The sequence below is a fragment of the Scyliorhinus torazame genome, chromosome 3, assembly GCF_047496885.1.
Source record: "Scyliorhinus torazame isolate Kashiwa2021f chromosome 3, sScyTor2.1, whole genome shotgun sequence".
Classification (NCBI taxonomy): Eukaryota; Metazoa; Chordata; class Chondrichthyes; order Carcharhiniformes; family Scyliorhinidae; genus Scyliorhinus; species Scyliorhinus torazame.
In genome coordinates, this window is record NC_092709.1 from 303,194,070 (window position 1) to 303,211,951 (window position 17,882).

The window sequence follows — 17,882 nt, forward strand, 5'->3', positions numbered from 1 at the left end:
ATTGAAGTTTTTGTTTCCGGCCTGTCTCGATATTGTTCGAGCAAATTTGTAATTGAAGCAAGTCAATGACGATGACGTTTATTTAATTGCTCAGTTACTGCCTTGGCTTCCTTAGCAACAGAAATCGTTGAACAACACACACACACAGAGCTGGGTCCCGGGAGGTAGCTTCAGCAAACAGTAAACACAAGAATCATTCACCCACTTACCTCATCGCCAGCTATTTCCCTCTTCCTACTGCTTGAATCAGATATTTCCAGAGCTCCGCCAAGCCAGCTGGATAATTAGATAAGAGTTGACTTCAGATGAACCCTATTGTTGATAGTGATTTAAAGGTAAGCTCTAAGCCTGACACCTGGCCCACTGTATTGCTGTTTCGTTGCCTTTTTGACACCTTCACCTTGCATGTTCTGGTGTCATCCCTTCTGTATAGCAAAAGCTGGGTTGGAGTTTAGTCTTTGGGTTTTTGTAACAGGTTTTGTGTGAGCCAATAATTATTTATTTGATAAGGAATGTTTTTAATCATTTTACTAATCTTTATTGTCACAAGTGGGCTTACATTAACACTGCACTGAAGTATGTCCAAATTACCTAAGAGCACGTCTTTTGGGACTTGTGGGAGGAAACCGGAGCACCCGGAGGAAACCCACGCAGACACGGGGAGAACGTACAGACTCCACACAGACAGTGACCCAGCTGGGAATCAAACCTGGGACCCTGGTGCTGTGAAGCCACAGTGCTCACCACTGTGCTACCTTTTGTTTGTTTCCCCAAGCACGCTTTTTGAGAAGATAAGGCCTCAGAATTCCACAAAGGTTTTACTGGCAATCTGCCGTAACTGCAGCAGAAACTGGCAGGCCCCCAAATAGAATGGTGCAGTCCAGGTTTGGTTGGGTCGCTATTGTTTGCGATGATGTTACCTGTACTTGGAGCATGTGATCTCTTGGGCTGGTGTTGGTCATCTGAGGGGGTTGGGGAGGAATTTTCCAGATTATTTCTTGGTCCAGGATTTTATCTTTTTGTTATTTCTCCTAGGAGATTACATGGCTGAGGGTTGGAAAGTATCTAGTTATAACGCTCCAGCCATCGGACCGGACTTGTGGATAGACCAGACTTCTTTTTCCTGTGCATTAGTTTTGTATGTTCATATGTTTCCAGATTGTCTTTAGTGGGTGGAACTTCTAACCCAATATATATTCTAATACTTCTGGAAGACATAGACAGGTGAGTAATACATGTGAAGTAATACATTTTGGGAGAAGCAGAAATGGAGTGGGGTTCACAGCTGGCAGGGCATCAGGAGAGAGTACATAGCGAAGCATATCAGGGACTGGATTGTCCGCCCGATCGTGAGACCAGAAGTGAGACTCACGATCGGGCGGAGAATCGCGCTAAACTGAAAAAAAATCAGGATTGCGCCTGGCGCTGACTTTGATGCCAGCTCCAGTCCCTCACTGGCGGTGAAATCAAAGTTTACACCCTGTGCCAGCAGGTCCATGCAAAACCGTCATTTGCATGGATTTTAATAGCATTAGCGGGTCAACACCCCTCCATGAGGCTCCGTCCCTCTTAGGCGGAAGGCGAATTGGTGCCGCTGGTACCAGCAGCAGCCACCGGTACCTCAGTTGACAGGTACAAGTGGTGAGGATAGAGGATTCCCACCTCACAGGCCCAATGCCACTCACTGATGGGGATAGGGGTGCAGTGCGGACGGCAACATATTAGGAGGCTGGGTGAGGGGTGGGGGTGGGGTGATGTTGGGGGGGATGTGTTGAGAGTAGCGCTGAAGTCCAACTCAGGGTGACTATGTAGCCTGATGGCTTTGGATAGGCAAGGGAATACTCATCTTGCGAACATTTCTTCTCTTTTTCGCCCCCCCCCCCCCCTCTTCCTGCAGAGAATTAATTTTGTAGTACAACCAGTTATGCTTGCTATCTACCTGGATGTAGCTGCTGTTGCGGATGCACAAAGGCTGGAGGAGTAGGGCCTGCTCAGGCAGGATCCTGCCCCAGAAGAGCAGAGGCCAGCCAGTGAGACTTGAGTACTAGCCGTCCAACAGGAGGAGGAGGAGGAGGAGGAGGAGGAGGAGGTGCCGTATCAGGACACGTATATACCGTCAGTGCCCGTCCTTCGAGGACATACTGCACCACCTGTGCCACCTTAGACTTTGGCTAACCAGTGAGACCATACACTGGTTGGGTGCCAGGTGGTGGCACACCAGATGTCAGTGCACCTGGCACCGCGGGGGTTTGGAGAAGGACACTCGCTCCTGATGGCCGTCATGGTGACGGTCGTCCTGAACGTTTCTGCCTCTGGATCTTTCCAGGGTTTGAGCCGGGTCCTGTGTGGGATTTCGCAAATATCCACACAGGTGCATCTGCAATGTGACCGATGCCCTATGCACCCCAGCATCGAACTATATACACTTCAATCAGGACTAGGCCCACCAGGATACCCAGGCAGCAGAATTCGCTGCCATTTCAGGCATGCCCCAGGTCCAGGGGCTGATCAATGGAACGCATGTACCCTTACGGGCACCAGTTCATCAGGGGGTGACCTTCATCAATAGGAAGGGGTTCCACTCCCTGAATGTACAGTTGGTGTGTGATCACCAGCTGCTCATTATGCACGTCTGCACCCGATACTCGGAAGCGAGCACAATGCTCACCATCTGGCGCACTCTGAGGCTCCCGGAACCACTCTCGTGTGAGCGGTTGGCTCTTGGGCGACAGGGATTATCCGTTGAGATCATGGCTACTAACGTCTGTCCGGAGGCTCCAGACTGATGCGGTCACCCATTATAATGACGCCCATGCAGAAACCAGGTGCGTCATTGAGCGGTGCATCGACATTCTCGAGATGTCTGGGCCACTCTGGAGGGACTCTCCACTATAGCCTCAGGAGGGTCTAGAACATCACAACATTGTGCTGCAGAGGGGCAACATGCTGGAGAAGGAGGAAGAATGCCATGCCTCATTTGATGAGGAGGATGCCCAGGAAGACCTGGGCGTGGAGCCCGGAGGCAGGGCAGGCCGCCCAATGTGTGGTCCATCATCAGTGATTTGCCAACCTCATCACCAGTGATTTGCCAACTAAGAGGCCTGGACACCGGCAGCTCTGCCGCCCTGTCCCAACTCTCCATCCCCTCCCCCTCCCCCCACCGCACTGCAACATGAAACCTTCCCCATAAGAGCTCACCCCTTCCCCGTCCCCCAGCCCTTCACTCCACCTTTCCCTTAGTCTTCCACCCTCCCAGTAGTATAGCACCCACTCCCTGTTCTGAGGGTCCTACCAGCATCACCACAGGGTGTTAGCCCTGAGTTGGCAATACCAGTGGGTCTTGTCAACGAGACTTGCTTTGAGATGAGCTCTGGTGGTCATTGACAAAGCCTGTCTCCTGCCTTTGGGATCACATTCCACTGTCTGCCCCCTCCATGTGTGCTGACCAATCCATGGGCCAATGTATCCTGGTGGCATGGGGTGTGGTTTGGGAAATGGGGAAAGGTTAGGGCTCACTCATTGGGTCATACCTCTTAGCCCCATGCTGTCACTTCTCTCTTAGGATGACACCAGGTCACCCCCCCCCCCCCCCCCCCCCCCCAACACCACCACCACCACCTCCCTTCCGGGCATACCCTCTACACTCATACCCTGTCCATCCCTAATTAGACAGAGGATAGAGGCAGATCGGACTGTTGGTGCAAAAGTTTTTAATGGTGAGTATATACATAGTTGTGCCCTAACCCCTAACTCTCACCTGTGTGCTACACCCGTGACAACTTACGTGTTCTCTAACTTATTTTACGTGGCTTACTGCTCCTTCTCGGTGTAACCCCAGACAGCACATCAGAAGTGGAGGCAGCCTGCTCCGTGTCTCGCCCTCTGACCTATGAGGCCCTTGGTGGCCATTCTCTGGAGGGCCTGGACCTGGATGGGTCCTGCTGACATTCGGATGTCACAGGTGAAGGGGTGCCACCCTGTTCTGGCCACTGCCCATGATATGCACCCATATCAGGTGGGGAGGATTCTGAAGCACTGAGGTGTTTCAGCACCTCCCCTGCGGGAGGCACTGACATGGGCCTCATCAAATAGAAACACAGAAGATAGGATCAGGAGGAAGCCATTAGGCCCTTTGAACCTGCTCCACCATTCATTACGATCATGGTTGATCATCCAACTCAATAGTCAAATCTGCTTTCCTCCTCCCTCCGCCCCATAATCCCTTGATCCTCTTCGACCCAAGTGCTCTATCTAACTGCTTCTTGAAAACATACAATGTTTTTGCCTCAACTACTCCCTGTGGTAACAAATTCCACAGGCTTTGGCAGCACGGTAGCATAGTGGGTAGCACAGTTGCTTCACAGCGCTAGGGTCCCAGGTTCGATTCCCGGCTTGAGTCACTGTCTGTGCGGAATCTGCACATTCTCCCCGTGTCTGCGTGGATTTCCTCCGGGTGCTCCAGTTTTGTCTGACAAGCCTCAAAAGTCGTGCTATTAGGTGAATTGGATATTCTGAATTCTCCCTCTGCGTACCCGAACAGGCGCCGGAATGTGGCGACTAGGGGCTTTCACAGTAACTTAATTGCAATGTTAATGTAAGCCTACTTGTGACAATAAAGATTATTATGATTATATTATTATATAAATTTCTCCTACTTTCTGTCCCAAATGGTTTACCCCGTGTCCTCAGACTGTGACGCCTGGTTCAGGATACACCCACCGTCGGGAACATCCTTCGTGCATCCACCCTGTCCAGTCCTGTTAGAATTTTATAGGTTTCTATGAGATCCCCCCTCATTCTTCTGTACCCGAATCTTCTGCAATGAAGGCCAACATTCCCATTTGCCTTCTTTACTGCCTGCTGTATTGGATGCTTACCTTCAGTGACTGGTGTATAAAGACACCCAGGTCTTGCTCACTTCTCCTAATTTATGGCCGTTCAGATAATAATCTGCCTTCTCGATTTTGCTGGCAAAATGGATAACCTCACATTTATCCAAATTATACTGCAACTACCATTTACTTGTCCACTCACCCAACTTGTCCAAATCATACTGAAGGATTTCTGCATCCTACTCACCGATCACCCTCACACTCAACTGCAAATTTGGGGATGTTACATTTTGTTCCCTCATTTAAATCATTAATATATATTGTGAATTACTGTGGTACTCCACCAGTCACTGCCTGCCAATTTGGAAAAGACCCGTTAATTCCTACTCTTTGTTTCCTGTCTGCCAACCAGTTTTCTCTCCATCTCAATACACTATCCCTAATCCCATGCACTGTAATTTTACATGCTAATCTCTTGTGTGAGACTTTGTCAAAAGCTTTCTGAAAGTGTAAATATACCACATCCACTGGCTCCCCCTCATCAACTCTACTATTTACATCTTCAAAAAATTCCCTTAGATTTGTCAAGCATGATTTCCCCTTCATAAATCCATGCTGACTCTGTCTGATCCTGCCACTGCTTTCTAAGGACACTGCTATAAAATATTTGATAATAGATTCTAGAATTTTCTTCACCACCGACGTCAGGCTTACTGATCTATAATTCCTTGTTTTCTCCCTATCTCCACCTTGAAGTAGTGGAGTTCCATTAGCAGCCTTCCAATCTGCAGAAACTGTTCAGAGTCTATAGAATCCTGGAAGATGACCACCAATGCTATTTCCAGAGCCACTTCCTGAAGCACTCTGGAATGTTGATTACCAGACCCTGGGGATTTATCCGCCTTCAATCCCATCAGTTTCCCCAATGCCGTTTCTGTACTAATATTGATCTCCTTCAGTTCCTCCCTCTCATTAAACCCTGCATTGTCCGGCGTTTCTTGTACCTGATTTCCTCCTCCCTCAGGGTGCCGGATGGCCTACGGGCTATTCCATGAGATGGAGGTGAGGTTGGAGTTCCAGAGGTTTCACCGTCACTGCCAGTCCTGGAGGTCCGTCCTTGTTTGAGCCATGGTCTGATGCCCTCAGCAATGGAGCACTGAGACTGGGACATGTCCCTCAATGAGTGAGACATGTCCCTCACAGCCTTTATCATGTCTCTCATTGTCTTGGCCATGACCAATGTGACTGGGCCAACCTCTGGAGCACTGCTGCAATGTCCATGTGGGTCCAGGATGTGTCGGCCTGCGTCTGGGCTCCCCCGTCCTGTGCCTCAGTCATCAACCGCACAGTGTGCCCCAAACATTGGACGTCCCGACACATGGCTTTAACGTCTTGCCCCAGGCCTTCCATTGCGGATACCAACTGTTCAGTGCTGGCCTTACCACGCATTGTCGACATTATCTTCTGTGCCTTAAGGTGGTTGGACTCCTCCAGCTGCACTTGCAGGTACTACAAAGTTGCTGACACCCCCTCCTGTAAATCCTGACTCTGTGTCTGCATCTCCACCAGTGATGGGTCCATACTTTCCAGAAGCGTGACACCTGTCGCGGACTACAGCTGGTTCCTGGGTTGGGGCAGCCCTCTGACAGCCTACTCCCTTGGGAGTCCCTACCTCCACCTGATGTGCGGCAGCATGCGTGACGTGCGCACTAGAAGGTGACCCAGGAGCCTCTTAACTAAAATGTTCCATCGATGTGATAGTCTCTGCGATGGTGGAAGGTGCAGGTGACAGCAGTGACGAGATGTTGGTGTCTTTCCTGGACTGGTGCTCTGGGGTGTGCTGGTTGGGGGGGGGGGGGGGGAGGGGGGGGGGTGCAGCAACCCGAGACAGCCCGGCCTCGTCTGTTGCTAATCCTGCAAGACAAAAGACCAGAGACATGGTGAGATCTTAGGATGGAGTGGTCTGTGGGAGAGGGGTGACTCACTTGCTATAGGAACATCAGCTTTGCATTGGGCTCTCATTTGGTTGCTACATGCGACTTCCATGTCAACCACTGCCCTTTCCTTGGTCTCGCCCTCTAGCTCCATTGCCCTCTGCTCTGCAGCGGTTTGCATGCGCAGGTCAGGGATGCCCCTTCCGGTCTTCTGGCTCTTGTCAGTTATGGGCCACCTTGTTCTAGGGGACACAGAAAAGACCTAGTGAGATGCTGAGAGGCAAGTTCTACAGGGTGTCTGTAGCTGGTGGCATGTGTCCTAGCCAAAGAGGATAATACAGGTGTTGGGGTTTGTCAGAGAGCGTGCTGGAAAGGAGATGCAGGAAGGTAGGGTGCATTTGGCCTCAAGGGGATTGGGGGGGGGTTGGGGGGGTGATGTGAGGAGTGAAAAACGGGAGTAATGCCAAGGGAACAGGAGTGGTGACTCACCCAAGCTGCCCTTAGGGGGTTGTTCATCCTTTCAGGGCACTTGGTTGCAGTCCTCCTGGTCAGGCTGGGAGCACTGATCACCTCTCCACCATCTCCCCGGCGCTGTTGACTACAGCTAGTTTTAGTCTCCACCCACCCTGGGGAAGAGGGTGTCCCTCCTCTCCTCCACTGTGTCTAACATCCTGCCCAGCTCACTCTCCAGGAAGCGTGCCTCCTTGGAGCCACCTTCTTGGCTGGATGTGTTCTTGAGTGTGTGGGCAGAGGGGTGCTTGTAAGCAGGTCCAGCTTGTTAGGCTCTCCACTCCTAATTCCAGTCCCAGCAAATCAGACACCAGCGGCAATGGCAATTGCTCTCAATTCGCATGGGCAAAGTGCTGGCCCATTTGCATGTCCTGACCTGCTTACTGAATAGCGCCCCCAACAGGAACGCAAATCGCATGCAATTCAGTCCCAGCGGCTACACTTGGGGGCGATCTACCTGAATGAGAACAGAGTCCCATAACGCCCGCGATCAGCCAGATGTTTCCCAGCACTCGGAGCGCTGAGTAACACCACGCTATCGAACAGCCATTTGAGTAGATTGTGGCCTCAGCGGGGAATGTGTGGCCGAGGCTGCACTTAGTCCCATTTCCTACATTAAGGAGATTCCAGATTGGTTCCAGAGATGTGGGATTTTAGCTTTAAAGTTAGGTTGGAGAAGCTGGAGTTGTTCTCCTTGGAGCAAAGAAGATTAAGGGGAGATTTGATAGAGGTGTACGAGTATTACAAGTTTAATAAGGTAGATGTTCTAATTAGTTAATGGTGCAAGGACTCAGAAATGCATGTTTTAGGTACAAGGAAGAACCTTTAAGCACGGTAGCATTGTGTATAGCACAATTGCTTCACAGCTCCAGGGTCCCAGGTTCAATTCCGGCTTGGGTCACTGTCTGTGCGGAGTCTGCACATCCTCCCCGTGTGTGCGTGGGTTTCCTCCGGATGCTCCAGCTTCCTCCCACAGTCCAAAGATGTGCGGGTTAGGTGGATTGGCCATGATAAATTGCCCTGAGTGTCCAAAATTGCCCTTAGTGTTGGGTGGGGTTACTGGGTTATGGGGATAGGGGGGAGGTGTTGACCTTGGGTGGGGTGCTCTTTCCAAGAGCAGGTGCAGACTCAATGGGCCGAATGGCCTCCTTCTGCACTGTAAGTTCTGTGATAATCTGTCACAACCGGTAGCGACCAGGAATCACAGGATGGTTTTAGCACAGAGGGAGTCCATTTGGCCCATCGTCTCTGTGCTGACTCTCCGAAGGAGCAACTCACCACTCTGTCCGTTCACGATAGCGGGATTCTCCATCCGTTCATGCCAGAGGGATTCTCCATCTGTTCACCCCAGTGAGATTCTCCATCCAGTCACGCCAGAGGGATTCTCCATCCATTCACCCCAGCGAGATTCTCCGGTCCCGTTGAAGTGAATGGAGATTTGGCTGAGCGCCAAATTCTCCATCCTCAGTGGCGAGGTGGACTCACAATGGAGAATCTTGCCCAATAACTCACTGCCTTTGAGGTAGAAGTGGAGACCATCATGGTTCCAAAATGAAATGGTATGGATGCGTGGTGGAAATAAACTTGCAGGGCTCTTGGGATGGCGTAGGGGAATGTCACTGACTAGATTGCTCTAGAGCCAGCATGGACTCAATGGATTGTTGACCGCTCTCTGTGTGGTTATTGTGGTGATATGCATATGCATAGTAATGTATATAGTGAGATATATGCATATGCATAATAATGTATATAGTTAGATATACGTGGCGGGATTCTCCGACAACGCGCTGGGTCGGAGAATCGCCGGGGTGGGGCACGAATCCTGCGACGCTGCTCCGCCAATTCTCCGGGGAGCGGAGAATCTGCATCAATGGCGCCGGCGCAGTCAGCGCGGTGCCAAATGAGGCCGCTCAACACGCCCCCGCCCCCCCCCGGTGATTCTCCGTGCTCGACAGGCCGAGTGCCCGCCAAGTTCGGCTGTGTCCTGCTGCCGTCATTCGTGTGTGGTCCTACCCGGCGGGACCTCGGCGTTCATGCTGCGGGGGCCGTCTTGGTGTGGGGGAGGGGGGATCCGACTGCAGGGTGGCCTCCGAGGTGGCCTGGCCTGCGATTGGGGCCTACCAATCGGCGAGCGAGCTAATCCTGGGGGGGGGCCTAAATTCCTCCGCGCCGGGCCACTGTAGGGCTCTGCCATGTTGCCCGGGGGCCGACGCGGAGAAGGCAACCCACGCTCATGCGTGAACTCGTAGCGTGCATGCGCGAACTCGCGCTGGCCGTGCTGGCATCGGTATCAGCAGCTGGAGCTGTCTGAAGCGCTCCTGTGCCGTGCTGGCTCCCGTTGCGGCACAGGATCGCTGCTCCTAGGGGCCAGATGACGCCGTCGTAAAACGCTCTGGCGTTTATGTCAGCATCAACACTTAGCCCCAGGATCGGAGAATCCCACCCACGACCTCCGACCAGCAGGTGGAGACAGACATCCACCATGTGACTTCACAGATCGGCAATTGGTAGTAAGTCGTACTGGAGGACAGTCGCATTTGAAGTAGCTCCCAGAGAATTCAATTATTCAATACCGTTTGTATTATAGTTTGTTAGTTATCTTTCCATGTGTTCATTTTGTCAATAAACTATCTTACTAGTAAAGAGCTAGATGTTCTGTGTGCATCTTTACCACGGCTACAACACAGAACATAACAGTTCTGACTTTAGAAGCATTCCACTGCTCACTATTTATTATGGAATTTTAAATGCTTAGATAAAAAGTATGTTTAGGATTTAAGCACCAATAATGAAATCCCCCTCCTCCCATAGAATCCCTACAGTGCAGAAGGAGGCCATTCAGCCCATTGATTCAGCACCGACCCTCTGAAAGAGCTCCCTACCTAGGCTCACTCCCTTGCCCTACCCCTGCACATTGATTATGGCCAATTCACCCAACCTGCACATCCTTGGACTGTGAATTCTCACCCGTACCAACTGAGGATTCTAAATTCTTCCTCCGTGTACCCAAACCCTGGAATGTGGCGACTAGGGGCTTTTCACAGTAACTTCAGTGCAGTGTTAATGTAAGCCTACTTGTGACAATAAAAAGATGATTATTATTTATTTATTTAAGTAATGTGACAATACATAGGCAACTGTACCAAACCGGAACCTGGAGGAAACTCACTCAAACATGGGAAGAACGTGTAGACTCCACACGGACAGTTACCCAAGTCTGGAATCAAACCCAGGTCCTTAGCGCTGTGAGAAAGTAGTGCTAAGCATTGTACCACCGGGCCGTCCCACGTCAGAACAGGATCAGATTTGATCTACCCCGGGTTTAGCTCAGTGGGCTAGACAGCTGGTTTGTAATGCTGGAACAAGGCCAGCAGCGCGGGTTCAATTCCCGTACCAGCTGAGAATCCTGAATTCTCCCTCTGTGTCCCCGAACAGGCGCAGGAATGTGGCGTCTAGGGGCTTTTCACAGTATTGCAATGTTAATGTAAGCCTACTTGTGACAATAAAAAGATTATTATTATTTGTTTATTTAAATAGTGTGACAATACAAAGGCAACTGTACCATACAGGAACCACTACCTTTCAAAAAGGAGGATCAAAAAGAAGGGGATCATTTGTTTTAAAGTTATATAATTTGTAAAATTGTTGTATCATTGGTAGCCATGTTGTTAATACTCATTCTGTGGCCAAATTTTCCAATTACTTATTTCTTATTTTTCAAGGACAGGCCAACAAAATGCCTACACAGATTCAGTACTTTAATTCCTCAGCGGCGATGACTGGAGTACTACAGCCACAGATCTCCCGATGTTCAATCAGCAGTATTCGGCCGGTAGATCCCTATCCCATCAACACAGTTCCACGCATTCGCCCAGCGACTGGTACGACTCTTTTAGTATGATATAGTCAAACATTTTCTATTTTTATTTCAGATTTCCAGCATCGACAGTACTATTTAATTGTAATTGTCCTGACACTTTGGCAGATTGCCCAAAGGTCGACAATTCAACTTGAGAATCTACTTTCCGGATTCATCCCCAACCACACACCAGCAAATAAAATTCACACTTGGGTTGAATTTCCACCGATAGCACTGAACATACATCTCGTTTATAACCCCCAATGTAAAACTCCACCTTCCACATCCTCAATGTCTTGCATTACGTTTTACTCCCATCACCCCTGTTCCCATTCACCTCCACTTGCCCCCTGTAGCAGGAATGATATGGCAGGCAGGTTAGAGTTTGGATGTGGTTAAAATGGCAGGGGCCAGCTGCAGGTCACTCCTGATGTGTTCCTGCCTCCCCGTTTTAACCTACCAAAGGAACATAGGCCTTATTGAAATGACAAAGTTGTCGCGATATGCATCACCGTATATACACAAGGGGTTAATGTAGATACACTACAACTAAGTAAACACTAGAGGGAGCACCGGAGACGTCATGATGTGCAAACATGCAGATAATAAACACTTAGAATAGGACACAACCAATGAGCAGTCAAGACACACAGAGGTGGCATTACCACAAGGGGGCATTACACAACCCATATAAAAGGACAGGGCACACATGCTCTTTCTCTTTCCACAGACAGACATCTAGAGAGTACAAACTTCAGAGAGTTGTGGACACAGCTTAGTCCATCACACAAACCTGCCTCCCATCCATTGACTCCATTTACACCTCCTGCTGCCTTGGATAAATGGGCAGCATAATCAAAGACCTCTCCCAGTGTGTTATTCTCTCTTCCAACCTCTTCCATCGGGCAGGAGATACAAAAGTCTGAGAACAGGCATTAACAGGTTCAAAAACAGCTTCTTCCCCACTGTTACCAGAATGACCCTCTTATGGACTGAATCGATCTCTTCACTCATCTTTTCAACTGAGTAATACTACACTCTGTATGCTTTACACAATGTCTGTGTCTATGTATTTACATTGTGTATTTATCATATGTCCTATGTTTTTTCATGTATGGAACGAGCTGTCTGGACTGTACGCAGAACAATACCTCGGTACACGTGGCAATAAATCAAATCCATATCCAAATGACAGACGGCTGCTTTAGTGACTGGGAGCCAGTGTCCAGTGGCGTACCACAGGGATCTGTGCTGGGTCCCCTATTATTCGTCATTTATATAAACATCATAGATGACTATGTGGTGGTGGGATCAGTAAGTTTGCGAATGACACAAAGATTGGCTGGGTGGTTAACAGTGAAATTGAGTGTCTTGGGTTACAGGAAGGTGTAGACGAGATGGTCAAATGGGCAGAAAAGTGGCAGAAGGAATTTAACCCTGAAAAGTGTGAGGTGATACACTTTGGAAGGAGTAATGTGACAAGAAAATATTCAATGAATGTCCGGACGCTGCAAAGTTTTGTGGAACAAAGAGACCTTGCCTTGTTTGTCCATAGACCTCTGAAGGCAGAAGGGCAGGTTAATAGGGTGGTGAAAAAGGCATATGCAACCCTTACCTTTATCAATCTAGGAATAGATTACAAAAGCAGGGAGATCATGTTGGAGTTGTATAGAACTTTGGTGAGGCCACAGCTGGAGTGCTCTGTGCAGTTTTGGTCGTCACATTATAGGAAGGATGTGATTGAATGGAACGGGTGCAGAGGAGATTCACCAGGATGTTTCCTGGGTTGGAACATTTAAGTTATGAAGAGAGGTCGGATAGGCTTGCTTTCACTGGAGCAGAGAAGACTGAGGGGTGACCTGATCGAGGTGTACAGGATTATGAGGGGCACGGACAGGGTGGATAGGGAACCACTGTTCCCCTTTGTTGAAGGGTCAAGGAGACACAAGTTCAAAGTGAGGGGCAGGAGGTTTAAAGGGGATTTGAGGAGAAACCTTTTTACCCAGAGAGTGGTGACGGTCTGGAATGCCTTGGAGGGTGGTAGAGGTGGGTTGCGTCACACCCTTTAAAAAGTACCTGGATGAGCTCTTGGCACGCCATAACATTCAAGGTTATGGGCAACTGCTGGCAAGTGGGATTAGGTCGGCAGGTCAGATGTTTTTCCTGTGTCAGTGCAGACTCGATGGGCTGAAGGGCCTCTTGTGTGCTGTATTATTCTGTGATTCTGTGATATACAACTCAATAAGCCAGTGTCTCAGGTGGACGTCTATTCCTTTTGGGTTGTACTCAATGTTCTGGAACCTAGCTCTTGAGACCTTGGAAGTGTCTTTGTTCCCTTCAGGAGGTGGTAATTCCTGGGAAGTTACTCCAGTGTCCGTCTCTATGGGTATTGGAAAGTCCTCAGAAACAGAATTGGAACTTGTCTCTGTGTTTGGTTTCTGTTCTGAAGTATTGCTGCCTGGAGTTTCCAAGGGAAGTATTTCTTGAGAAGTCTCAGCGATTTTACTTTGTGAAGCTAGTAGTTGGTCAGTATGATGTTGCCAAACCCTTTTGTCATTCGGCTGCATGGTGTGTGACATTGGATCTGCCTTTGCCAGGCACCCATTTCTCATTGGTGGTGTAGCTTCAGGCTAGCACCTCCTGCTCTTCATTGAATACTCACCTTTGAGAGCTTTGCCCCTCCTAGAAATCTGTGTTGTTGTCATTTGACAATCTCTGAAGTATCTGGTGGAATCGAGAAATCAAACAGTGCTCGCAGTATCCTTTTGAACAGTGGCATTGCTGGGCAACTCTGTTGTTGCGTGTGCAGTGTCCTGATCAAGAATTTGTTCTCTCTTCTTGCCAATGTACCTTTGGTCCTTTGATGTCTTGATGGAATGTTTAAGTGACTGCACAACTGGTTCTGCCAGCCCATTAGTTGCAGGATGGTACGGAACTGACTTTAATGTGCTGTGCACCATTTCCCTTCAGGTATCCTAGAACACCTTCGAAGTGAACTGAATACCATTGTCACTTTTGACCTGCTCTGGTGTTCCAAACCTTGTGAATATTTTGTCCCGCTTATCAATAGTCTTTTCTGTTGTTGTGGATTTCCTGATCCCGACTTCTGGCCATTTCGAACATGCATCCACAATCACTACAAACATGTGACTCTCCAGTGGACCAGCATAATCGATTGTGTCGGCCATTCCCACGGATGGAATGGTTGCAGTGGTGGAGTGTTCCTCAGTTTTGCACGGGATTTACATTGCTCCACTTTCTCGTTGGTTTGGGCATCTAATCCTGGCCACCAAAAATAACTGGGTGCCAATTCCTTCATCCTCGCCAGACCAGGATGTCCCTCATGCAGTTGGTCAAGTACTTTATTACGTAAGCACGGGGGAATAATCACTCAGATTCCCCATAATAAAACACCATTCCGGACTGTCAATTCACGTCTTCCTGTGATGTGGGGTTTGGGATCTGGATTTTTACGGTGAATGTCAGTCATCATTACTTTCTGGACCATGTCCATTACCTTCTGCATCACTGGATCAGTTCTTATGTGTCTCTGAACATGAGGAGAAGTCATAGATACATTATCCATGAGTGAGAAATATAGGATGTTGACATAATATTCTTCAGGCTCCTGCTTAACTTGTAAAGGCAATCGTAACAAAGCATCAAAATATACATGTTGCTCCAATTTACGATATTGGATATTGTACATGTGTGCCAATAATATCAATGACCATCTTTGTAACCGACAAGCTGCTAAGGAAGGAATACATTTACAAGACCAGAAGATTATCATCAAGGCTCAATGATCTATTGAAAGAGTAAAATGATGAATCGCAGCCTTGGGTCACTGTCCGTGTGGAGTTTGCACATTCTCCCCATGTCTGCGTGGGTTTCACCCCCACAACCCAAAGATCTGCAGATTAGGTGCTCAAATTAGAGCCTTAATTGGAGAAAAGATAATTGGGTACTCTAAATTTATTAAAAAAAGAAAGAGTAAAATGATGTCCATAAAGGTCATGGTGAAACCTTCTTACCCGAAAATGATGCTCAAAGTCATTTTTCCTAGTTGAGCTTAATTTGTTTCTGCATCAGTAAGAGTGAAGTAAATACTATCATTTGTTCCTCTCCTGAAGACATTGGGTGGAATTCTCTTATAATCGGCGCGATGGCCAGAACCCGGCGGCAAAAACGGCGCGAATCACTCTGGCGTCGGGACCCGCGAAACGGCGCAAATTCTCCGGCCCCGAATGGGCTAGCAGCGGCGTGACGCCATTCGCGACGGCGTCACCCGTCACGGACGCGCAACGTCACTCTAGCCGCGCGGCGTCGCAGCACAAAGACCCGTCAAAATGGCCGCCCGCCACCCAGCGCCGAGGTTCCAGGAGCGGGACATCGAGGCGCTCCTGGACGCGGTGGAGCAGAGGAGGGAGGCCCTGTACCCCGGACACGGCCGCAGGGTTGCATCACGACTCAGCCGGGGCCTGTGGAGGGAGGTGGCATAGGCCGTCAGCGCTGTGGGTGTAACAGCCAGAACAGGCGCCCAGTGCCACAAGAAGGTCAACGACCTTGTCAGGGCAGCCAGGGCGAGTACCCACCCTCACCTCCGATGTGGGCACAGCCCTAGGTGCAACCGACATGGCTGCACCCACCCATGCAGGCTGCAGTGGCAGGATGGGTTATCAACCTCTGCCAACATACACACAACTGCTGGTCCGCATGTATATGTCTGCCTAACACTGTTGCCCTTTATCCCTGCCCCCCTCCCGCCCCCCACAGGAGAAGCACGCTCACAACAACCGGGAGCATGAGAGGACTGGAGGGGGTCAGCTAAAGTGCGAACACTCACCATCCATGAGTAGAGGGCCCTGGAACTTGCAGGAGGACCCGAAGACCGGGAGGTTGCGGATGCAGAAGTCAGGGGGGCACCACCAAGTGTGATCCCCCCATGGACTGCCCCCCTTTTCCCCTTCCCCCATATCCCCCTTCCCCCATATCCCCCATATCCCCTTCCCCATATCCCCTTCCCCATATCCCCCTTCCCCATTTCCCCCTTCCCCCATATCTCCTATCCCACACATCCCCATATCCCCTTCCCCATCCCCCATATTCCCCTCCCCCCATGTTCCCCCATATCCCCCTTCCCCATATCCCCCTTCCCCCATATCCCCCTTCCCCCATATCCCCCTTCCCCCATATCCCCCTTCCCCCATATCCCCCTTCCCCCATATCCCCCTTCCCCCATATCCCCTTCCCCATAACCCCCATATCCCCATATCCCCCATATCCACTTCCACTATGACCCCCTTCCCCATATCCCCCATAACCCCTTACCCCATATCTCCCTTCCCCTATATCCCCCTTCCCCATATCCCTTCCCCCATATCCCCCTTCCCCCATATCCCCCATATCTCAATATTCCCTCCCCCCATATCCACTTCCCCCATATCCCCCTTCCCCCATATCCCCCTCCCCCATATCCCCCTTCCCCCATATCCCCCTTCCCCCATATCCCCCTTCTCCCATATCCCCATATCCCCCTTCTCCCATATCCCCATATCCCCCTTCTCCCATATCCCCCTTCCCCCATATGCACCTTGCCCGTCCCCGCGGATGCCGACCGCCCAGGACGATACAGGGCGGCCACGAGCCAGGGACAGACCCGGCCCATCAGGCATACGACGCCCCCATCTCGTGCGAGTGCGGCGACGCCGGCGGGCCAGATCCAACGACGAGGGGGGGCAACCACAGGAACAGGCCCCCATCGCAGCCGACCCAGGACACACCTATCCAGGACACATCTACCCAGAACACACCTACCCAGGACACACCGACCCAGGACACACCTACCCAGGACACCCTACCCAGGACACCCCTACCCAGGACACCCCTACCCAGGACACCCCTACCTAGGACACCCCTACCCAAGACACACCTACCCAGGACACACCTACCCAGGACACACCTACCCAGGACACACCTACCCAGGACACCCCTACCCAAGACACATCTACCCAGGACACACCTACCCAGGACACCCCTACCTAGGACACCCCTACCCAAGACACACCTACCCAGGACACACCTACCCAGGACACACCTACCCAGGACACACCTACCCAGGACACACCTACCCAGGACACATCTACCCAGGACACCCCTACCCAGGACACCCCTACCTAGGACACCCCTACCCAAGACACACCTACCCAGGACACACCTACCCGGGACACACCTACCCAGGACACACCTACCCAGGACACACCTACCCAGGACACACCTACCCAGGACACCCCTACCCAAGACACACCTACCCAGGACACACCTACCCAGGACACACCTACCCAGGACACACCTACCCAGGACACACCTACCCAGGACACCCCTACCCAAGACACACCTACCCAGGACACACCTAACCAGGACACTGACGCACACGACACCCACACAGGGGACGGATAGACAGGAATCACCACTCCAGGGGACCCTGGACTTTGGGTCGGATGAGGAGCACGACACTAAGCCACTGCTACACCCTCCGCCATCGCAGAGACACTCACCTCGGTTGGTCACTTTAGTGATGAGGCGTCTGGTACACTCACTGGTGGACACAACACAGCCGTCCCGGTACAGCAGGTGGAGGTAGGAGCAGCCGAGGGGCCGGGCGGTCGGAGGGCAGCCCGGCGCGAGCAACCATCTGCTGCCCAGACGGGTCCCGGTTCCTGGAGGTACCACACCCACACATAGACC

At 50.7% G+C, this 17,882-nt stretch overlaps 1 protein-coding gene across 1 annotated transcript in view; it reads left to right on the forward strand.

The window, feature by feature from the left end:
- Window positions 1-204: 204 nt before the first annotated feature.
- The window catches only part of loxhd1a (lipoxygenase homology PLAT domains 1a), a 332,608-nt gene continuing 314,930 nt past the window's right edge, over window positions 205-17,882 (forward strand). Inside the window, exons 1-2 of the mRNA XM_072497474.1 lie at window positions 205-335; window positions 10,999-11,157. Of these exons, the coding sequence (XP_072353575.1) occupies window positions 11,013-11,157 (145 nt within the window). The 5' untranslated portion in view covers window positions 205-335; window positions 10,999-11,012. The remainder of the gene's footprint in view (window positions 336-10,998; window positions 11,158-17,882) is intronic.